The sequence below is a fragment of the Lacerta agilis genome, chromosome 8 (assembly GCF_009819535.1).
Source record: "Lacerta agilis isolate rLacAgi1 chromosome 8, rLacAgi1.pri, whole genome shotgun sequence".
In the NCBI taxonomy this organism is placed as follows: Eukaryota; Metazoa; Chordata; class Lepidosauria; order Squamata; family Lacertidae; genus Lacerta; species Lacerta agilis.
Window position 1 is genome coordinate 44,670,097 of NC_046319.1, and position 24,060 is coordinate 44,694,156.

General features: G+C 41.3%; 1 protein-coding gene across 3 annotated transcripts in view; it reads right to left on the reverse strand.

Moving 5' to 3' along the window:
- ADAMTS18 (ADAM metallopeptidase with thrombospondin type 1 motif 18) overlaps nt 1-24,060 on the reverse strand; it is a 98,245-nt gene that overhangs the window by 45,425 nt on the left and 28,760 nt on the right. For 2 of the 3 annotated variants that reach the window (XM_033157171.1, XM_033157170.1), the window contains exons 4-9: nt 15,011-15,293; nt 9,624-9,823; nt 6,222-6,305; nt 5,533-5,692; nt 4,438-4,543; nt 799-936 (exon numbers count right to left, since the gene is read on the reverse strand). In XM_033157171.1, coding sequence (XP_033013062.1) covers nt 799-936; nt 4,438-4,543; nt 5,533-5,692; nt 6,222-6,305; nt 9,624-9,823; nt 15,011-15,293 — 971 coding nt within the window. The remainder of the gene's footprint in view (nt 1-798; nt 937-4,437; nt 4,544-5,532; nt 5,693-6,221; nt 6,306-9,623; nt 9,824-15,010; nt 15,294-24,060) is intronic. The other variant, XM_033157173.1, reaches the window with a different exon arrangement.

A 24,060-nucleotide genomic window follows, 5' to 3' on the forward strand; every position in this document is an offset into this window, starting at 1 on the left:
CACCCATAATTCTATTCTGGTCTGTTTCTGCATTAGTCTGGTTTTTTATATTTTATTTAAGTCTCTAAGAATATGTATCTAAATATTACTTTATTTTTCCATATAATTTTGATTGAAGTTTTAAAATTACAAGAAGGGGGGGGAGAGAAATACAGAAATTAAAATAAGAAAGAAAAGAGAGAGAGGATACTGTGTGGGGAGGGCAGTATATTGCATCATGTGTACAGAAATATATTGTTGAGTTTTAACAAAAATTTCCACATATGGGGGGCAGAATATACCATAATATACTCCAACAGACTTGCAAGTCCCACTTACTTTTAAACATTTCATTATTCCTGTCTAAATAAGTGCCCATGTTAATTTTAATTTATTTAATAATTTAATTTAATGCCTTTTCCTTGCTTGGCTGAACAGCATGTGAGTGTATGTAGAAACTAGCTAACTGTACAAAACTGGCCCAACCCACCACTGGCACGTAGCCAGGAATTTTGTTAGGGGGACAGACTTTTCTTAGGTGGGCAGGCTTTTTGTTGTGGGACAGAACCTCAGCTTTGTATTGATTTTTATTGTTTTATTGATTGGGGGGACAGGTGCCTCCCTGTTCCCCCTTGGCTATGCCCATGACAGTAAGGAATAGGACCAACTGGGACATTCGGCTAGTAGGTGTGACCCCAGTATCCTGCTCAATGTGATGTTAATCACTTGATTTGCTATGCTCCAATAGGGTTTTACTTTTCAAAGCTATCTTCCTCAGGATCAGAAATCAAAGAGATGCCCTTCCAGGCTGAAGCCTACCTGAGAAATTTGTTGAGATACTGCCGGCTGCATACAGACCATGAAAACACTCCATTGTTTCCCGTGAGGGTGGGAGACATAATGTTACCTTCGGCTTTTCTGCAAGGGTTCCCTTCTCCATCATGAATCATGCCAAAACTAGAAAGTTCCAAGATAAAACAAAAACAAAAGCAGAGGCCTTCACAATGTGTGAGGACAAATGATATGGCAATGTTGTGGTAATGCAAATTATTAGACTACTTCATGAGTGCTTCACATGGGTAAGCATTTGGAAATGACAATTGATACAGAATGCAATTGGTTAGTTGTTTGGCTGGTTGTTTGTTTGTTTGTTTGGTTGGTTGGTTGGTTGGTTGGCTGTTTGGCTGTTAAGCTGGAATGTGTGCAGAGGAGGATGACCAAAATGATAAAGGGCCTGGAAACATTTGATTGCAGATGTGTCAATCACCATTTCACAAAGGGCCAAACTAGGTATGAAACCAAAAGTAGAACAGGTTGGTTCCAAAGGGTCAATGGAAGCAGGAGTCTTCATCTGATGGAATGACTCTATCTGATGGAAGGTCTCCTTTTGTGAGGGGGGAAGAATCCATGTGTCAGAGAAAGGGAACCTTTGGATCCAATCCCATATCTTTAAACACAAAACCAGCCCATATATGCAAAATGTGAAAATGGGATCTGATTTAAAAAGTAAAAGTGGTGCTTGAATCAAGCACCGGTTGTATCTTTTTATGTGACTTTATATTCAAGTTGTGGAAGTTTAGCTGTCAGGTCTAGTTTCCTCCAGATTTCCAACTTTAAAGCCTCTGGCTTTTGTAATTAAACTTGAGCTAAGCTGTGGTATCCTTCATTTTGTAGGGAAGGAAGTTCCATCAAACTTTAAATGATTTATTTGACAAAAAATCCTATAATTGTTTGAAACATTCCCTCCCATCTATAATTACTATCTGACTGCTAATAGGATCATTAGGCAACACTTCTAAGGATCATCTGCCTCTAGGCATCCGAAGGCCATTGCTGCCAATTTCCTATATTATACAGCTGAAAAGGCACACGCTTGGACAAATGACAATGGAAGAAATTTCTAGCAGTTATTGCCAAATGAAAGAATTGCAGTCTTTCCAAGATACTTTTTTTGGAAGGCATTTCATAAATCCTTCCTGTCCGGATATCAGCATTCATATGCCAAGCTGAAAAAGGAAGGTTATAATAGGAAGAAGAAGAAGAAGAAGAAGAAGAAGAAGAAGAAGAAGAAGAAGAAGAAGAAGAAACAACTCCTAGAGGGAATGACAAATGGTCTATATTACTTAATGACAAATAAGTACAATCAATCAGGACAGTTGTAGGAGATGTCCTCTTGCCCTGCTCCTATTAATTTCTATAGGGCTTCTACAAGAGAGCATCACAACAGCATTCTCTTAAGGAGTTAATTCAAATACAGTAGGAGCCAGGAACCTCAGGAGAAATTATAGCATTCCCTCTTTGTCTGGCTGCTAAGACTCTCCCCAGGCCCCTCCCCTGCCTGTCTCTTTCTCTCTTCCCAGGTCATACCCCCTCACCCACCCTCACTCTCCTTGAGTGCTTTTGCTTGGTAGGAATATGTCCTTAAAATGCTTGCATGGTGGGTGGGCATAGAAGCCTCTGGCTTTTGCATGTCTGGTGTGTACAAAGGAAGAGATGATGCTCATTGGTAGTGCATCTGCTTTGCATGCAGAAAATCCCCAGCATCTCCAGACAGGTCTGGGAGGGGCCCCTGTCTGAAACTGTGGAGCGCCACTGCCAATCAAGGTTGACAATTCTTGGCTAAATAGACCAATGGTGTGACTCAGTATAAGCTTCTGTGTTCCTGTGTGTTGCTCTACTTGCTTTTGCTTCTGGCTCCATCCACATTTCAATCTATGCCCCCACAAATTCAGTGGGCAAAGTTGAAGCCCTTTGTTGCAGGCACCCACAATCTTCAGTGTGAGATAGCACCTATGCTGGGGAGAAAGGAGATTTCGTGACAGATGGAAAGACAAGCCAATCGGTGCTGTGTGTTATACTGCTCTGAGAAGAGGTGTAACATTTCTTCATGGCTGATGCAATGTCCAGCCAATCAGTAATGAGCAAAACAGACCAACCTGATCCTAGGAAGAAGGTTATTGGTATGAACCACTAACAGTGTGCTTCCTTCTCAATCCCACCAACGCAATTATGCACATCTATACATAACCTGAAAGATATAGTTCTGAATTCCATCAGATATTTGTTCCTGTTCCCCCCCCCCACTGAAATCCCTGACAAAGTTACCACTAGGTTTAGGATTAGCCTTTAATTCCTCATTTCCTTTCGTATGGACCTGCAAAAGGGCCACTCATGTAGCCATGAGGTCACAGTCAATGCTCTACAGTATATTTACACAATGAGAACTGAATAGCTCCAAGCAGTCATGCAGAATCAGAGATCCATGTAGCAAGTGAATGGGATGACAGCAGCATGCCCATTGACAAAAGGGGACAAGCTGAATGGAACTGTCAAGCCAACAATGAGGAGCTTCTGTGCAGGATGTGTTTTCATACAGATTCCTGAACAAAAGAAATTCTGAATTTAATTCTGCCTCCGTGCTCAAAGCCACGGTTAGCCTGCAACTGATACCTTGGGAACGCAATGTCATAGCAAACATTCATATATATATATATTTAAGTGCAACATTCATCAATCCCTCATCTCAAAAGTTCAGGTAGCAAATAGTTGATTTAAAAGATCAAATGTAAAATAGTTGATTAAAATGCAAATGTAACTAAATCATCCAAAACCTCAGATCCACAACCCTCCAGTGGGTTTAGGCTAGGGATGGGGAAGAAATTTAACTGACTTCACTTTTAAAGGTGAATCTTTCAAAGCTGAACTTACTGAAACAGTGAGAGAACTGAAACATAGATATCCTTTGAAATTCACAATTCTCCAGATTTTGTGATGCAGTTCTCCAAATGCCAAATAATTTACAAAAATGCATATCTTAGGCAAAAATAGGCATTAAAACTGATGAAAATAATATACAAAAATGCCTTATGTTTGGAGATGTTGTTTGCAAAAACATGTACAGTACATCAGTCAAAATTGCATACAAAAGTATTTATTAAAATAAATTTACACTGAAATGCTGAAGAATTTTTAGCATTTTTTTTAAATGCTAATTGCTCCCACCTTTGGAGTTGCCAGTTTAAATTCAGGTCCATGATTGAAAAGATCTTCCTCTACAGGGGCTTTTTCTGCAGGTCCCAGTCAACTGATCAACACAGATTGTAAATCCCACTAAGGATCAGCTGCACTATGAAATCTGCCCTAAATCTCTTTTAAAGTTTTCCCCAACACTCTAGAGCAGGTTTGGGGAGGGCATGAGATGTGCATAGTTGGAGAAGAGGGGAGAAGGTCCCATTGTGGAAGCAGAAATCCTTTCACTGATGGTACTTAGCACTGCATTAGATAAAAGCTATCATGATGGAACACTGCCGGATCAGCAACATCATCATCTCTCAAACATAATAATAAAACATCAGCCCAAGCAGTGTGTGTGTCTGTCTTTAGTAGTAGTAGTAATAATAATAACAACAGTCTTTTAGTAGCTTATAGGGAGGGAAAGACTCACGAGGAATAGCTTACTTGTGTCCAGATTCATGGGCAATAGTAAATGCCAAACCAAGCCCCGTGTCCTCATTGATGGTACAACTGCGGTATTTACTGCACATTCCACTGATTGGAGCAAAACCTGCCAGGGAAAGGATGGTTGAATGGCATTATACCTTTATTCTGCCGCATAACATCAAAGAGATTCAGAACATAGTTTGTGTTAGGAAGATTTGGTGCTCATTTAAGCTTTGTCATGTAGAAGAATGCACAAGGCAAACTCACATGCACAGGGCAATGCTAGGCCTGATCCAAGAAAAATGCATTCTGTCTGCAGCAGTTAGCCTACAAAACTAACACAGGCTCCTTTTCTCTGCTGACTCAACAACAGTCCCGTCAGTTAGGAAAGCTGTTCTGGAAAAGGACGCCAGCTCTTTCCTGAAGGTCAGACAGAAAGAATGAGAGTGCCCTTGGCCAGAGATATTTTCAAAAATCTAAAGCAACCTGACTGCACTGAAGATTCCCCAGGCACAGTGCCCATCCTCCAGAAGACCCTTTCCTTCATTTCAACACCACTGAGTCCAAAATGCTGCAGATCAGATAATCCTGTAGAAAACTGTGAAAGACTGACATATAAACTTGCTACTTTCAAATTGACTCATTTGTGCTGGGCTGCCTTTGGGACTGGATTAGCAATGAAGGTAAGTATGTTGTTGAGGGGAGGACGTTAAAATTGGGAAACTCATATGTGGTTTTTGGACAGCCTGGGCAATGTGCCTCCTTTGATTCCTTATAACATGACCAAAGCAAAGATCATATTCCAAGCTATTCCTCTCAAGTTTCTTTCATTGTTTTCAGTTTATTTTAAAAGCTTCTGGTTGTAATGATTCCTTAACTCTCTGGAACTCTCAATGCTTTTAAAACAGGCACAACTTTGCAGCTGTACTGCATTTACCACAACGTGAGATATGTTCATTTCTCAGCTGTGATACCCTATAATATATCCTAGCAAATGGTGTCCTGCCTAGGAAGCCACCCCTCCCAGAGCATCCATCATGTCCATCAGCCCCATAGCTGGAAACATGTGTATGACACAACGTTGGGGGAGGCTGCCATAGAATATGCCCATACCTAAAGTGTCACATGGTTCATTCTTCCAGGAGCATATATCAAATCCAGTAAGCAAGATGGCGTGGTCATGACGCTTTCCATTCTTTCCAACCAGAGCTGATTGCCACTGGCAAAAGCTGTTTAATGACTGGTCTGCATGATGGTTGATCATCAGCCCACCCTACAGACAAGGAAAAAAGAATCTACTACCAGCAACTGAAAAAGGAAGAATTCTTCAAAGGCAATGAAAGTCTTATGAGGAAAGATCTACAGGGCCAGATCAAGGGAGAAAGGAGGTGTATGTCCTTGGTAGCAGGCTAGATGGGCAGCAAAATTCCCAGTTGGCCAGGAATGGGGGAAGAGGCTTTTCCAAAGGGATTGGCTCCAAGGCCAGTGAGCTGCGTCTCCTTTTCCTCGAAACCTGGAAACAAAGGGTGGGTGATTGCTGTTGTCACTCAGCAAATGTGAGGCAGGAGTGGTGGGGCTGAGCTGAGGGTGCATGCCAGAGAGAGATGCAATGAGGTGGAAACAGGCCTGCCCTGTCACTGTGCCTGCTTTCCAGGCACACTGTAGTCTCAATCATTGGCAGTACAAAAATGACACATGTTCATATGTATGATTTACAACATCATGAGAATTCAGCTATGGAATTCCCTCTGTGGAATTGAGCTTGTATACAACCTCTCTGAGTCTAATGAAACATCACTTACGGGTTCCTGTTCCAGAAGAAGAAGGCTCACAACTACAATATTGATGTCACTTCCAATTGTGCCATCCTTAAAAAGACTTGATACCTATGTGAAGGTTAGCACAAACAAAAAAGAAAGGAAAATAACAAGTAGTAAGCAAAAGGAAAATAAGTTTTTAATCCATCCCTTCACAAGTACTATATTAAATGCAGACAGCACCAATATGTGCTGGGTGACATATTAATTTACAAAGACATGATCCTTCAGGAAATATTTCTATGCAATTCACAACATGAAATTAATTGGATCATCAGTCTTAAACATTTTTGCAGATAAACATTAATGGCAGTGACAGCCCAATGTCTTCAATACAATAGCCTGATGACTCAGTGCCAGAATTTGAACTGGGGTTCTTCCAGGTTCACAGCTCAGTTGCTTACCAATGGTCACATCTGAAGATTGAGTGAGCCGCAGCAATCCCCAAGGTCATGTGCTCCCCTCCCCCTCTGGCACAGCCACATAAGGAGGCAAAAGCAAGCTTTCACTTCTGTTTTCTGTTAACCACAGTTTAGTGTTGCATTCAACCCCTAAACTGTGATCACAGCTAACTATGGTTTGGCAATAATCCATCATTTGAAGTTTGCTTGTTTAAAACAAGTCAAAATTAACATTAAGCATATTGTGTCAATTTAATGACATCACAAGATGCAGTTAAACACCACTGGGTATTTACTTATGGGAGAAGCTGTTCTATTCCATACCCAGGTGTCAGACTTTAAAGGTCAACACCAGAACCTTGATTTGGGGCTGGAAATGAATTAGAAGCCAGTACAGGTGAAAAAGTACTGTTGTGACCCTGGTTAGAACTTCATAGGTCAAGAGCAGCACTTTGAATTGTGCCTGGAAACAAGCTATGAGCAAGTACAAAAAGCAAGTGTGGTATTCCTTCACATCCTGAGCAGCCTTCCCCTTAGCTTCAGATCCAACCATCTGTACACTGTCCCTCATTAATGAAGGGTGACTGGACTGATTTCCAAAGAAGGAGGCATTCAGACTTCTGAGCAATGCTCTAGCTAGCATAAGCAAGGGGAGAGGTCAGGAGGGGAAGGAGGGAGCAAGTTCATAACCTTATTTCCTTCCTCACACCGGAGCAAGGCTTAATCACACAAACAAGGCCTTGGGTTTGAGTGCATTGTGCTCTTTAATTTAAAATGACACAGCTTCTTGCAAGTACAAAAGCCATGCGTGGACCAGGCCAAGCACTGCTGTGAAAAAGGAAATGGTTTAAGAAAGAAAAGCACATCTCCATACATATATTTCATTCTATCTTTGCTACACAATACCATCAGGCAGCTTTGAACCAAGGCTCTGCCAAGGATTCTCTCATTTCCTTCTGTGCTCTGGAAGTCGTATAGTCAGCACAGCCAAACCAAAAAAATACTGGCAGGGTGGTGAGGGAATACTCCATTTGCTGAAAGTTTGCCTTGTTTCAATGCCCTCCTTCTTGCTGCCACCCTCCATTATTGCCCTTCCGCCACAACTGTATCTATGCACTTGTGCACATTAATGTTGGGATGTTTTTGTTTTCTTTAAAGATAACATTTGTACACATGTTTCCAAAACAAAAATAGTCATCCAAACTGGTTTATAATTAAAATTAGAATAACTGGGTTGTATTCAACATAGCACTAAGACGAGCATTCTGTCAGCGCAAGGAATTCTCCTTGCACAACAGAAAGTTCTCTCCCTCTCTCCAACACCACACAGCCCCTAAACTGCGAACTCAAAACTCAAACTCTCAGCTTGGGTGTTGTGATTATAAACTTTCTTCCAAAAAATAGGACAGGGTCCCAACATAGGTTGAACTGCAGGTTACAGATTCCTAAGGCATAGTAGGGGTCTACAATACATGGCAAGGCAAAAACAAATAAATTGTTCCAACACCTGACACACACCCTGAGCTCCCCCTTTTAAGAGCAGGGGGCACAGTTATTTGTGTGGTCATTTCCCCCAGACCTGGGACTGGACAAGCAAGCAGTCACACCTGTAAGTAGACAAAGTTCACAAGGTCTCTTCAAGCCAGGCAGTTACCTCCACAGAGACAACAGGGGCACCTCACCATCAAATCTATCCTTAGGTGCCCCCCTTGGGAGGCACCAAAGCCCTCTCCAACAGCAGTGATAATGTGTTCCGGGTATCTGATTACTTTGGTCAACCTCCAAAGGCCTTCTAGTGGTTCCTCACTGTGAGAAGTGAGGTTACAGGGAACCAGGCAGAGAGTCTTCTCGGTAGTGGCAACTGCCCTGTGGAACGCCCTCCTATCAGATGTCAAGGAAATAAACAACTACCTGACTTTTAGAAGACACCTGAAGGCAACCCTGTATCAGGAAATTTCTAATGTTTTACTGTTTTTTATGTTCTGTAAGTCGCCAAGAGTGGCTGGGGAAACCCAGCCAGATGGGTGGGGTATAAATAATAAAATTATTATTATTATTATTATTATTATTATTATTATTATTATTATTAGAGGTGGGTTGCTCTTCTGACTACCTGCTTTGCCCTTTCTCCCAGTCCAGATCCCCCACTTTGGCCTTCCCTGAGGCCAGACTCTTCTCTAGGTTCTTGATTACTGTACTCCAATCCTCCAGCACCTTCCCCCAGGGTACCTCCAAATCCCCAATCTCTACCTTGTCATATGACCACCCCTGTCTTCATAGGCTTCATGTCATGAAGCAAATCTGAGGATGGTGCAGAGTGCACAGAGGGTGAAAAATCCCACTGTTCTTGCTGAAATCCTTGCATTAACAGGACAGGTTATTGGAATACTGCCCACTGCAGGCAGAAGCATCTACTGTTCTTTCCTTATCACCACCACCACTGTTGGGGCCAGAGAGAACAAGCAAGTTGCAACAGTGAAGGGAATGAGCAGGTCAAGGAGACTCTTGGTACCAAGGTGTGGGTGCTCAATAGACACACAAACATGCCAGCTCCTAACACTGTCCCCAGTATGTAAGGAGCTTGGGTAGATGCTTGTAGCATTGCTAGCTAATGACAATTTTCTAGGAAGCTCATCTCAAAATACATCTCAAAATGTACATTGTGGTAAGTGGTTCCAGTAACTGAGGTGACAGAGGCTGGTAAGGAAGGCGCTGTCAAGCTTACCAGGCTTTGAGAAGGTGTTGCAAGGGTTCTGGGGTGCTATCAGAACCCTCCCAGCTTCCTTCCCAAAGCCCAGTAAACAAGAAAAACTCATTGATTGCACAGATGGGGGGGAAATAAAGAAATGGAGAGCAGAGAGCAGTAGGTTTCCCTGGCTCTCCATTAATTAAATTTACTTCCCCACCTGTGTAACTAATGTTAGTGCAAGTTGAGGGCTTCTTGTACTGTATAAAAGGATTCATCAGCTGCACCACCCTTTCTTACCATGTTCATGACTGTCAAGATGTACGTAGTCACATTCTCCTTGCTGTGCTTCTCCAGCATTTTCCTGTCTGCCACAACTAGAGTTTCAACATTCAAACTTCCACTCTTCTGACTTTTAATGGGGGATCTTTTCAGCCTCGCCAAGCTCCGATATTCATCAGACAGGATGAATGTGTCCTCTGTGGGTGGTTTAGGTGTGTCTAAAAGGAAACAGAGCAGAGATTTGGAAATTGCTCAGAATTGACTTTTCTTTCTTTATGACCAGTTTAGGTCAGTCCCAAAGTGTTGAGGGACTAGAACCCTGAATGAATCTAGGATATTATGATGGATGCCAAATGCTGATTAAAATGGATTGTTAGATGGGGAGTCCTTTTCAATACATTATTAAGTCCTGATTTGTCCATCTTTGTTAATTTTCTTTTTAAAGACACTTAATACAACATGTTACAGAGAGGGAAAAAAATCTATCTTGAAAATAATGAGTTTCACTTGCTTATATGGGAAACATTTCTAATTAATTATTTGTTATCTCCCTATGGGGCATACAAGCACACACACATTCTCCTGTATTTCTAGGGACCTATTCAAAAAGCTATACTGTGTGTGTGGCCCACTGATGATTTCACACTCCCCAGGCTGCATTGTACACCAATCTTCAGAGCAGCAGCAGCCCCAAGAGCACATGTGCTAGGATTGTTGCAACAGCAAGCAATATTATGGTTACTGCTTTGGAATAAAGTTGCAGGAAACCTTTAGACCATGAGCATGATGCCTTCTGAACCAAATGAAAACAGATGTGTATAGTTCATGCTAATTTTTCCTAACAGACAAATGTTTCAACCCCTCCATCAAATAAAGGATTCCAAATGAGGGTTGAAACCATGCATTTTTAAGAGAGTTGAAGGTGGGATGACCAATGAGCCATTCTTTCTATAATGAATTGTATGTGCTTGTGTATGAACTGGATAGCTTGGTCGGTAAAGCATGAGACTCTTAATTTCATGGTTGTAGGATCGAGTTTCCTGCATCGCAGGGGTTTGGGCTAGAAGACTCTGGTGGTACCTTCCAACTCTACGATTCTGTGATTCTGTGTCTTTGTCATACTTGCACCTCTAGGCACATGGGATTTTGAAGGGCTGCAGAAACCTACACTCAGGTCTCTTTACTCATGACATGTCGAGGATACATCTGAGGATGGGTGACTCAGTCAATTTTAGTTTCTCCTACTTTCTCATTTTTTTCCCAATCTTAAATTCAGTCCTGCACATATTCACATCTGTTTCTGATCTATTTGTTTATTTTTAAAATCCTCTTGAAAATGTTTCAGCATTGCAGTACAAATTTCTCCTAATATAAATACTCTTGTGTGCAATTTTGCCTAATATACACATTTTTACAAAACAGTTTTCCCTCATATTATGCATTTTGCATGTTGTTATTAATATATACATTTTATGCACACTTTACCCTAGTATATGCATTTTGGTACACCCTGCTTGGCTGGCATACTGAATTGCAAAATTCGGAGAAATGTGAATTTTGACGAGTGGCTATGTAGTTCACATACTGTTTTGGAAACTGCTAATTAGGTTTAACTTTCAATGTGAAATGAAATGAATTTCTCCTCTATTATTTATTTTAACAGCACACCTAAAAATGTTAAGTATGAATGTCTGTACATGTTTGCTTGGACAGTTACTGTGGAAATGCACTTACTAGGGATCCTGATTGGCTGCAGCTCCCTTGCCTCTGCGTAATTTGTGAAATGACTCAGAGACAACCATGGGATTTGCATCTACAGCATGGGAAACACTGAATTGTATCCAATGTTAGTTCTACTCAAAGTTGACCCATTGAAATTAATGAACATGACTAAGGCTCATTAATTTCAGTGGGTCAAGTCTGAGTAGAACTTAGCTGGATGCAACCCAAAGCCTTTTACTCAACACCTTAAACTTTTCATAGCTTCTCTCACCAGACAATGTATTTCTGTGCCCAATGTTTTATTATAGGGACAGGTAGATAACTATTGTTACAGCTAAGTTAAGAAATATGTGTCTATCACACTACCTTATTTTATAATTCTAGACATCCCATCATTTAGCTACATTTTCTATTTCAACGACATTATTATTTCCCTTCTGTATAGCCTTTCTCTGTTGCTTGAGTCATCTGATACTATCTGCTCAGAAGTCAAATGGTTCCTGATCTCTGCTTGTAGCACCCTGGGGACCTGAACTGTGTGGGTAGATCTGGGAGAGGAGGATCATGCCGTATGGCAGATGGCCACCCTTAATGGCCTTTGGTTTTGCTTCCTTCAAACCCTGGAATTTGATGTATCTATAAGCCCTTTGTCATCTCTCTTACTGTGTCTGCGCAGAGCCTTGCTGAATGGAACCAGGCTTGATTAGAGTAGAAACTTCCATGTACTACAGTGATACAAAGGAGCAATGATGGTAATGTACATACAGCTTATACAAATGGACTTCAGCTACTCTTCCTATCTGTTTTGCCTGACAGCCCCACCTTTTGACAGCTCTGGATAATTCCCAGTGAGCTGACCCAACCTAAAGCAATCGAGGGTTATATCAATCCAATTTGACCAAAGCCCAGATCGACCCAAATTGGCCCAATTTGATTTTGGCTTTGGTCGTCAGCTGAATCCAGTGCACAACCCTATGAAATATGCTTTTCATTCACTTGATCATGCATATGGTATTCTACTGCAAGAAACTGTGGCAGAGAATGTTTGGGTCATTTGAGCATTATCAAGCCATTCTGTGCTAGACAAAGAAGTAGGTTACAAGACTGGTCAAATCGGGTACTGTAGAGATCAGCAGTATTACCAAATGAAGCTTTTGTTTGACTATACTTATCTATTCAAACTGCAAGTAGGAACCACATGTTTCGGTGCTCACAAATATGTAAAATACCTGCATAGAGAAAATGGACACATTGGGGAGAAAAGCTCTACCATAAGGTATGTTGTGGTTTATTTATATCCCACCTTTTGGTCCAAAGGCCTCCACTGCACTGAACAAAATATTAATACAAAAGAAAAGTACAATAAAGAGTACTGCCAATCAATTGTGTCACTTTGCAGCTGGAGAGCAGGCTAACACAGAGAGAGACAATCACAGAGAGAGGGAGGGAGAGGAGAGAGGCTGCTTCAGCCTCTCACCTAGGAACAAGCACATCCACAAGCAATAGCCCATGCCAGAGGTCCCTCACTCTTGCCATACCTCAGGGGAGTAACTCACTCTCCTTCGGAATTTTCCCTTTGGAACTCATCCACCAGTAGCGACCCACTACCAACTGCGGCCTCCAAATAAATAGGCTTCCCCCTTGGAAACCAGCCACAACTGTGTCAAAGTTATTTCCAAATGCAGCTAGCTGGCCAAATCTTTTGACTGTGTCAACAAGCTACTGTTCTGCAGCTACAGCAGGAAAGGGATGGAGAGGCAAAGATGACATCCACCATATTTGACTACCCCACTAGCTACTATTTTGGAAGATGACTTGGGGAAGCAAGATTTGGCTAAGTTAAACAGAGTCAGGGGGTGGTCTGTAGATTTAATGATGACTCCCCCTATCTTGTCATCCTTTATTTGAGAACTGGGCTCTAGCCAGAAGCAGGCTGCTGGGTGACGTGAAGCCATTACGCAATCTTTCTGGCATGTGGGTCACTACTGTTTACTGTGGGGAAAGGGGCCAGGCAATGAGGAGGTTAGTGCAGTGGAACTGCACCAGAGGAACCAATCCAGTGCACCTGCTTGTGCATGATCACCAACCTCAGTCTCCCTTTGTTTTTCTTCACTCACCAAGTGACTGGAAAGGAACAAATGGGGGTGCTTTTCTCTCCTCACCCCCAAAACAACAAAACAGATCCATTTGTTCCCTTCCTCTTTCTAGCTGGTGAGAATGGCAGAGATAATCACATGGTCCAAAGACAGAGTACTTTGGAAAACGAACATAACAAGCATGACTATCTAGAAAGAGAGGAAAGATAAAGGACTGACATTGATGCTGTTTAAGCGCCCCAGTCCTGGGATCCATAGCCTGGTCCTCAGGCTGTCACTGCCTCCCCTAATCCTGCACAGAGGCTTTGGGGGGTGGGGGGCTCAGGGAGCAACAGCAGGAAGAACATGGGGAAAGATCAGTTGTGTGAGTAAACTTCCGTCCCCTTGCCTTTTGAAGTCAAGCCACGAAGCACATGGCTTCATTTGTTTAGCTGGGAATATGAGATGATATGGTCTTCACATAATATATATGTTTAGTGCATGCAGACAGTAGTTTCTCAGGCCACCTTGTCTTGAGATTAGTCTTGTCTTTGCTGTTACTATTAAGAAGAAAAGGGTTATTAAAAATGGGGGGGGGGAGTTTTACTAAAGCGTGACTTGCTAAACACGATCCACTTGGCATGCCTTGCTCTGTAAATGTGTATCTTGGGATAAGTGGCTTGAAAAGAATGCTGACTAACGCTGATTCTATAAAAGCTGCATGTTGAGTGCAATTATTAAAGAAAGTTTAAAGGGGCAAATGTTACACATATGCCGTAAATGCTGCACTGTGCTAAATTTTTCTTTTTCCCATAATTATTATTATTATTTAAAGCTGATCTATTACAAGTATGGGTTTAACTAAACAGTCTTTTTAAAAACTACAACAAAGTCATCTTTCAAATTGAAGCAAATGAAAAGCACACAAATAAATAACTAGGTCTCTAATGGGGAACACTAGCATCCAGAAAAACAAGTAATCTCAGACGAAGTTGCAGCAATCAATTCCCATTGTAACCCAGGTTTTCTTTCCTAATAAGATTGCCAAATACAAAGCAGTCCTAATCATGGATTAATCTAGGAGAAATGAATTTGTGGTTGCCTCTTGCCCCTTGAACTCCAGATGCTTAAGGGCAACATGCCCAGAGCCTCTGTTTATCCAGAGTTCTGGATTTGGGAAGCTGTGTATTCAGGCCACTCTTTGCCAGCCTGGTGCCTTCCAGATGTTTTGGACTGTAATTCCCATCAGACCAGCCACAATTCCACTCCAATTCTACATGTAATTTAACAATCAATTCCTCTTCCCCAGGAACTCTAGAAACTGTAGTTCTGGGAAGGGAAATTGTGGTCTCCTAACAACACTCAGCACCCTTAACACACTTCAGACTACAGTACACAGGATTCTTTGCGGGGGTGCTGCTGTTTACAATGGTATGATAAGGCTTTAAATGTATAGTGCAGATTGTGGGAGGCACTGATCATTCTCTTTTATTTGGACATTTTTTAAAAAAAATGCAACAATCACCAAAGCAATGCCTGCAGACTACAAAAAACAAACACCTAATAACTACTACATCAAGAAAAGAGATAGAAAGTTTCCTTACATACATTTCTTGCGACGTCCACAAAAATGCTGCTTTTGAAACCTTCCGTGGTGGTAACCGTGAGCTTGGACGTGAGACCTGTGGGCAGTGTGATTTCTGTGATGGCCAGGGGGGAAGTGATGGGGATTGGAATCTACTTTGTACCGGTGCACCTTCTCTTCAGCGGTCCGTTTGTACAATACATGAGGGTGGTGTCCGGCAGGTGGCGTGTAGTGGTGTTCCTGTGCTAGGTGTTGAGGTAATGGAGATATAAGGAAGTCATTCTCCTGTGTCCTTATCAAACCTGACTAAAGAGATAAATATAAAGAAAAGATAAGGTTATACTTAGGCTCACTAGGCAAAGGGTTTCTCAAATGCAGCCACAAGGAATCTTAAAAGCAGGTCACCAACCAGCTCCGTTGCCTTGATTGAGATTTGATCACACTATGGTCACATTCACACCACACATTGAAAGCACTATGATAAATCCTTAAACAATCATGGCTTCCCCCCCAAAGGATTCTAGGAACCATGGTTTGTTAAGTGTGCTGAGATCCCTTATCCCCCTCCCAGAGCTACAATTTCCAGAGTTCCCTGTGATTGTGGGTTGATTATTAAACCATTCTAAGAATTGTAGCTCTGGGAGGGGAATAGGGGGTTTCCTAACAACCCTCAACACCCTTAAAAACAACAGCTCACAGAATTCTTTGGGAGAAAGTGTTTTCACAATTAAAAACACACAAACAAAACATATGTGGAAATATGGAGGACCAAATTTAAGACTGCAAATTTGAGAAACAGAGAGAAACCAAAATTGGTAGATTTGGCCATGTCTCTTAAGGAACCGCAGGCAGCTAGGCATGCGAACATTTACAAATCTCTTTGTAAATATTTGCTAGTCCTATTGAGGTCTCACTTCTTGGGTATTAAAGTATTTAAAATATCCACAGAACTGTGCACAAGTCAGAAAGCTGGCAAAGCTTTGTGAATCACAAAGTTGTGCGCTCTCCTTCACACATCCCAGAATTAGGAATGAAAATGCAGAAAACAACCCATTCTCTTATTATTACTCTTAATATATCCGGCTTCAGTTTAAAGGGCCAACATGGACTTTATTGAGGTCTGTGCTGCTGCAAACCTTGTTAACCACTTGTCAGCTTCTGTAGTATATGTTTAACAGATTCATCAAAACCAGATGTACAAAGAAGTTTGGTTACTCAAAGACTGTATACTCAGAAGCAAGGTACCATGTTGTTATGGTATTCTAATGGTATCTTGTGAAATGCCCTGACCATTTTACATTTAAAAGCAGTATATAGATTCCTCCCACACACAAATAAATACTATGAGGTCAAATGCTGTGGTAGAAATACAATAGCATGTAGATATGTGTCCTCTTTTGACCTTTTTGGTAACATAGCTACACTTTTTTTGACTATACATATGCGGCCAGCCTAAATTCCTCCTGGGTGACTGGGTATATTATGACATCCTAAGAACTCATTCAGATGGCCTGTTCATTGAGCATTCATCCTGATTTACTTGATGTTGGGGGTTAGACTATGTCTGATCTTTATTGCACATTTGTCCTGATTTGTTTGCAGGGAGATTATACAACAATGAGCACACACTCTTATTTGCCTGTGGAGTGTTTATAAGTTTTCCCATTAATCAGTCATTCATCCCACATTTTGCAGTGCATTACTCTGTGACTTGTTGTCGTTGTCCATGGAGTTTTCTTGGCAGGGATACTGGAGTGGCTTGCCAGTTCCTTCTCCAGTTAAAGCTATGGTTTTCCCAGTAGTAATGTACGGAAGTGAGAGCTGGACCATAAAGAAGGCTGATCGCCGAAGAATTGATGCTTTTGAATTATGGTGCTGGAGGAGACTCTTGAGAGTCCCATGGACTGCAAGAAGATCAAACCTATCCATTCTCAAAGAAATCAGCCCCGAGTGCTCACTAGAAGGACAGATCCTGAAGTTGAGGCTCCAGTACTTTGGCCATCTCATGAGAAGAGAAGACTCCCTGGAAAAGACCCTGATGTTGGGAAAGATGGAGGGCACAAGGAGAAGGGGACGACAGAGGATGAGATGGTTGGACAGTGTTCTTGAAGCTACTAACATGAGTTTGGCCAAACTGCGAGAGGCAGTGAAGGATAGGCGTGCCTGGCGTGCTCTGGTCCATGGGGTCACGAAGAGTCGGACACGACTGAACGACTGAACAACAACACTCTGTGACTTTCCTAACTGCAAAAATGCAGGTTGTTTTTCTTTTTAAAGTGGATTTGTTGCACTGGTGTGACAGAGCTCTTTAATCCACTTTCATTGCATAAACCTCAATTTCCAGTATGCACTTGAATCCCTTCCACAAAGTACTGACAGTCTAGCGGTGACCTAAAATGTTCCCACATTTTAGTGGTGACCTAAAATGTTCCCGCATAGGATATCCTGGGTCTTTATCCTTCTTTCTACACAGATTGTATCTCATGTTGTTAGTTGAAAATTAGGATATCTTCACATTAGCAGCTTAAAACACAGCAAGGTCATCCCCCATCCCCAATCTGCATTTCAAGCCTCATTTGCACAGTGTTCACATCTGAGAAGGGGCAGAGATGTCTTCCTCCAATGCACATTATTGGTTTCCCCACCGCTGCGACCCCACTCCCATCGAACTCCTTTCCATGAAGCTGTTATCTGTGTGTGCACAATTATCTCTGCATGTGCAATGGCTTCCTCAAATGTTCCCACTACTGCCTACTCTGCATCCAGTTTTCTAGTCAGATTGAAACTGCTTTGAGAGAGGAAAAAAATGCATCAAACAGTTGTCAATAAACTGCAGGACTGATATGGATTGTGGCTAATGTGTGACTGTGGCTTCAACATCTAGCAGTGGGAGCACACTGAATGCAGAGTAAGTTTTCACTGTGAGAAATGAAGTTACAGGGAACCAGGCAGAGGGTCTTCTTGGTAGCAGGACCCTCCCCGTGGAACCCCCTCCCTTCAGATGCCAAGGAAATAAACAACTATCTGACTTTTAGAAAACACCTGAAAGCAGCCCTGTATCAGGAAATTTTAAATATTTGATGCTTTAGTATGTTCTGATATATGCTGTGAGCTGCCCAGAGTGGCTGGGGAAACCAGCCAGCTGGGCGGGGTATAAATAATAAATAACTATTGTTATCTTGTCTCTGAGTGGAAGCAGAACATAGCCATCATGGCATGGAGCCACTGATATTCCTACCTTCCATCAATTTGTCTAATCCCCTTTTAAAGCCATACAAAGTGGTGGCCATCACTACCTCTTCAGGGAGAAAATCTCATCATTTCATGAATGTGGTGTGTGAAGAAGTACTTTCTTTCATTCTGATTCTACCAACATTTAGCTTCATTGGATGGCCTTGAGTTCTAGCATTATGAGAGTTCTAGCCTTCTGACCTTGTGTCATTCTGGGGCATACTTGTAAATGTAAAGGGCTGCTTGATGCTCCCTGGAGTACTGTCATAGGAGCCCCTGTGAAGAGCCAGTGACAGAGCTGGAGGCCCAGCAGAGGACATTTTGCTCAGGGGCCTCCTCAAACCCCATGCAGCTGTGGCTGCAGTTTATTACACTGTGAAAATAAGAAAAGAGACTTCACCAGGAGCTATTTGTTCCTTCCTCTTTTCAAAAGAAATTAACTAAGCCTGTCCAGCCTCATCTAACATCTTCTTTGGAGTAAAACCTTTGCTGTCAATGAAAATACAAAATAAGTTCATCTTTGGCAAGGGCTTAATTCATTTGCTTGCTTTGCTCAATGTGCTGGTAATCTTCAAACTGGCAAGCCACACTATGGCATGGAGAAGCAGATCCCTACAGGGGACAGAACTGATATTTTAATCCTTAAGATTTATGTCATCATTTATTAAGAAATGACACCATTCATACACAGTTCTGGGCAAAAGGGGGGAAGGGAACCTCATAGTCTTCTGGTATTCTGCACCAGAAACAGGGCATCTGCTAACTGATTTGAGAGAGAGAGAGAGAGAGAGAGAGAGAGAGAGAGAGAGAGAGAGAGAGAGAGAGAGACATAGTAAATCTGTTCTTTATTTTGCTATTCTAAAGGTTTCCAACATCTGAAATTATTCCTAGAGGATTCATTTTATAAATGATTTGAACCATATGATTTGAATTGTCTGTGTTTCCCTTTCAAGAACCTGCTTGTGATGTGCACTGCATTGCAGACATCACATTGGTGGGCTGAGAATTCCAATGATGTGCAAGGAACTTATTAGGACTGTCCGCTGATTAAAGAACGCTCAGATGATTGATCACCATCCCTTATTATAAATCTGCATATTACAGAAGGCTGGGAATGGGTGCGTTTTTGAGATACTGAAAAGAATGTAAGAATAATTTAATGAACAATTTTAGCTACATGCTGTTATTCATATTTTGTTTTTGTTTGTTTGTTTTTATTTCCGATTACTGTAACATGCCAAAACTACATCAAAAAACAAACAAACAGGAATGTATCCCTAATTGGAGCTTTGCCAATTTAACTATTCCTCCCTGATTAAATTTGTTCCCCATTGATTAATCAAAGCTTTAGTTGATTAATCAGTTGATTAAGCCAATTAAACCCCGCAGTCCAGTTCAAAGTTGTAAGGGGTAAACTTCCCTTTGCACAACATTGTGGGAGAAAATGGGTAAGGTTTATGACTTGAAAAAGTCATAAGTTGACTTGAAAGTTCATTGCATCTTTTCACATTGCCATATTTTAAAACATTTCATCAGCTGTGACTGAGGCCTATGACTTTAACTGAAAACAGTGAAACACTCAAATTGTTTGTATTGTTTGGTTAGTTGTCCCCTTTGCCGAGGACAGTTCTCTGTTTGAAGTGCTGTCAGAAGTCTTCTGTTTGTAGGGCTGCGCAGTCCAAGCTCCATTTATAGACAAAGAACCCTAAGGACAGAGATCAGGGGCCTTAAATTTGGCCATCAACAGCAGACTGAGCAGGTATTCAGATCCTCTAGTCAAAGTCTTCCCCATTAGAGTGAGATGTGTTGTATTTCTGTCTATACATAAACCTGTTCTGGCTCTTCACTTATTCTAGTATAACATATTAATATTGCCATAATTCCATAACTAGCAGTGAATGGTGTGATAAGTCGTTACTGCTTACCAGGGGGGGAAAGAGAGGGCACTGTGGCACAATCAAACCACTCATAGGAGCCAACTCCAATGGGCCAAGGTCCCTTCATCCCCCCCCCCCATAAAATATTTGAGGGGGTCAGGCTCCCGCAAAGTTGATGGTCATTCCCATTCAAATGGTGTGTGCACACCACGTCACTTGATTGATTATGTGGGGTGTGGCTTACCTGCCCCCACCCAATATTTTATTCAGGTTGGCACCCTTGAAACCAGTACAGTCAATCCGACACTCCTTCTGGTCTATCAGTACTGCACCACCCTCCCTGCACCTTGCCTGTCTCCTCCTCAACAACCAGCAGCAATTCACTTGCCTGAATATTGGCTAAGTGCCTCCACCACACAGTCTATTCTAATGTAATATATCTGCTCACTGGACAGCTGGACCAATTCATATAACAAACCAGGTAATAATGGTGAGGCTCAGCAACATCACTAGTTCCAATCTCTCATTAGAAGCCATTATCTTCTTATGCATGGCAATGTTTTATTGTATGTACCAATAAAAGGCCCAATTGAGACTAAACGTAAGTAGAAATTAAATCTGAATCATCAGAATAAATCTGCATAATGCCTGAATGTTTAAACAAACTGGAAAGGTTTATTTGCAGAAAAAGAGTGTGTGTGTGTGTGTGTGTTTTGTGACATGGTATCTTACAGTATTTTTAAAATAATTTTTAAAAGGTTTGTGACCTAGTCTTTGCCCCATGCCAAATGCAGAAAAAACATAGTTTGGTGATATACTATCAAGCCATGAGATCTGTGCACCCAGAAGGCCAGAGATAGGTTCAGCCATAGGTTTTATAACACAGTCTGGTATGATCGTTATTGCTGAAGTGCCAGTGCTGATGACAGCAGGGAACAGGTTGGCAGCTGATCACACTGTGTTCCACTCTCCTTGATTTAAGTAGTACAACTTGCATTTCCCCTCTTCTTTCTTTTAGATTTTACGCTGGAAAACTTCAAATGTAATTGAACAATAGCTGTATTACTATTATGTCATGGTGGTTTGCATTGCATCTGGTTAGAGAGAATAAAAATCTGGTGGTGGCCGTGGTTTTGAGCCCAGCCTCCAGACAGAAAACATTAAGCTATTTAATGATGCATCTGCTAGAAGTGGTTCACACTCCGATATAGATATAGATATCACTTCATTACTCATTACTTGATGACTCACAGCTGAACAGGCAAAATGACTCAGTTCAAAAGGATTGCACCTGACATAATCTGAGCTGATATGAAAGTTTCACCTGTAGCATTTTATATCTCTTGGCGCATTCAAACATGCAAAGTATCACTTCCACAGACAACACATGAGCACTACGGCATTGGATGTTGAATGCATGTCATGACCCATACCACTGCAGAGGGGTAACTGTTCACCCCTGGGTGCCCCCCACCCCTTGCTGCTGCTGCTGCTGCTGCTGCTCATTGTTTATTGACCCTCTCTTCAGCATCCATCACACTCTCTGGTTGGCTGTGTGGACAGAGCCAAGAAGAAGGCAGCAAGTAAATGGTCAGCCATGACCACAGGAAGGAGAATTTTCTGTGCCGAGGCAAGGCAAGGCAAAGCAGATATCAGCTGGGTGCAGGGTGACCTTATACAGCTTCTAGCAGATACTAAAGCAGAAAAATTTAGCGCATTCAAACTCAGCCAAATACTACTCAATTATTCTGGACTGGAAACCTGATGTTAGTCATATTGAGCAAATGAATGTTATGTTAATGTAATCAAACTATCAGATAATGAGATGTCTGAACTTGAGAACATTTATTGGGATTTGTTCCACTAAAGGAGACTACAAGTGCCTTTATGATGGAAACTCTTCAACAAATGGGATTATGAATTAAGTATCTGTGTGGTCAAGGTTATGATAACATGAAAGGCAAAGAAAATTGAGTATAAACAAGAATCCTGGACATAAACACACATCTCTCTCTCTCTCTCTCTCTCATTCTCTCTCTCTCTCTCTCTCTTTGCCTTGAAATGTACACTCTTTAAATTTAGTAGTCAATGATGCCACTAAGTGTTGCCTGGAAGCAACTAGTCTCTTCAGTTTGGTCCAACAGATCTATAATTATTTCTCTGCATCGACTCGGCATTAGCAAATTCTAACTAGCCCTGTATCAGACTTAGGTATAACTGTTAACCCACTGAGCAAAACAAGATGGAGAGTTGGATCAATGCTTTGAAACCACTCAGATATATGTGATGCATTAATAGAGATCTTTGATGACACGTGCCTAAAAAGTTTATCTGGAAATACTTCCCAAATTGAAGCTGAAGCCCTTGCTCATGCAATTTGTAAATTCAAATTTGTGGTATCTCTTTTCTACATGGTGCAACATCCTTTTTTTGAAGTTAATCTTACAAGCAAGCTACTACAAAATAAGGAAGCTGATTTAAATTCAGCTACAAACCAGTTGCAAGTGACCAAGAATTACCTTGTGGGCTGCAAGTGTGATGGGACTTTCAACAAGTTTTGATAGATGCTACTGAGATTGCAAAGTAGCTAAAAATGCCATCAGACTTCAAGATAGAACAAGTTAGAAAAAGGAGGAAGAAATGGCAGTTTGCGTATGAGGCCCAAGAAGAGGCAACACAAGATCCAAAGCAGAAATTCAAAGTAGGTTTCTACCTTGCCAATGATGATTCTCATTCTCATTCAAATGCAAAATAATAAAAAAAAAATTGTCCAGTAGCACCTTATAGACCAACTAAGTTTGTTCTGGTATAAGCTTTTGTGTGCATGCACACTTCTTCAGATAACCTGCACAATGTAATTCCTACTGCCCTAACAGCCCCCTGAACTCCACCCCACATTGTTCAAGGGGAGTTCCACACTCTCCAGAGTGCCTTTTCAGGGCATTTCAGGGGAGAGGAGGGGAAATGTTTCATTAACTTCCTTTAGTTACAACAACACATTTTATTACACAAGTCACAGACCTAGTAAAAATCCCTTAAGTTAATTCAGGATCCAAATGATTGATAGATAGTCAGATGAAGTAACAAGTGTTGAACAACTTCTGTTTTAGGATGAGGAGTGGACTTGGGCTAAAAATAAGACTAAAAGATGAGCAGAAATGAAACAAAAATCCTGACAAACTTTAAATGATGAATGCTTTCAAGCTGCCTGGCTTCAGTTTTGCTATGAAATGGGTGTGTGGATGCATTCAGTATAATGACATAGCTTTCTTGAAGACTCTATATTTTTAAGCTTCAAATGTTAAGCTGGCTTAAACTACATAGCATTTTAGTTCCCCCACAAATTAAAGGATCTTCAGTGATCTTGAACCTTCAAACAACCATTTTGTTCTTTGGCTAGAAGACCGCTCAGTTCAAGTTAGTGCCACAAGAATGAACACTATTTCTGAATGCTCAGCAATGGTTAAAAACAAGGTAGGAAAACTAGTCTCCCTTCTAATTATTCAGATATGAACAGAGAGAGAGAGAGAGAGAGGAGGTTCCACTGAATGGTGCCTTTGTGCTTTGGCAGTTGAGTGGATCTTTTAAAAACATCTCCGAAACATCCGTTTCCAACGTTGTGTAGCAATGATGCAGTATTTAAATCCATTTCCTGGGCTGGGTTTTTAAGAAATCATGCATTGTTCCGTACTTTAAAGTACAGAATTTAAGTACAAAGTGAAATACTCTACATTCAATCTTAGAATGTTTCCCTCTGTACTCAAATTATTTGGCTTTCTCTGTAAAATGAAATGCTGAAATATAAAATGAAGTGATTACTTGCTTCCTATTCCCCTGCTCCCTACATCACTGAGTGTCTGGTGGAATTACACTTTATATGTAATCCTGTGTATCTTCTTTCATAATCTTTAACATTTTTTCACACATACAGTCAACAAATGCAAAGAGTACAATTCAAAGTGTAG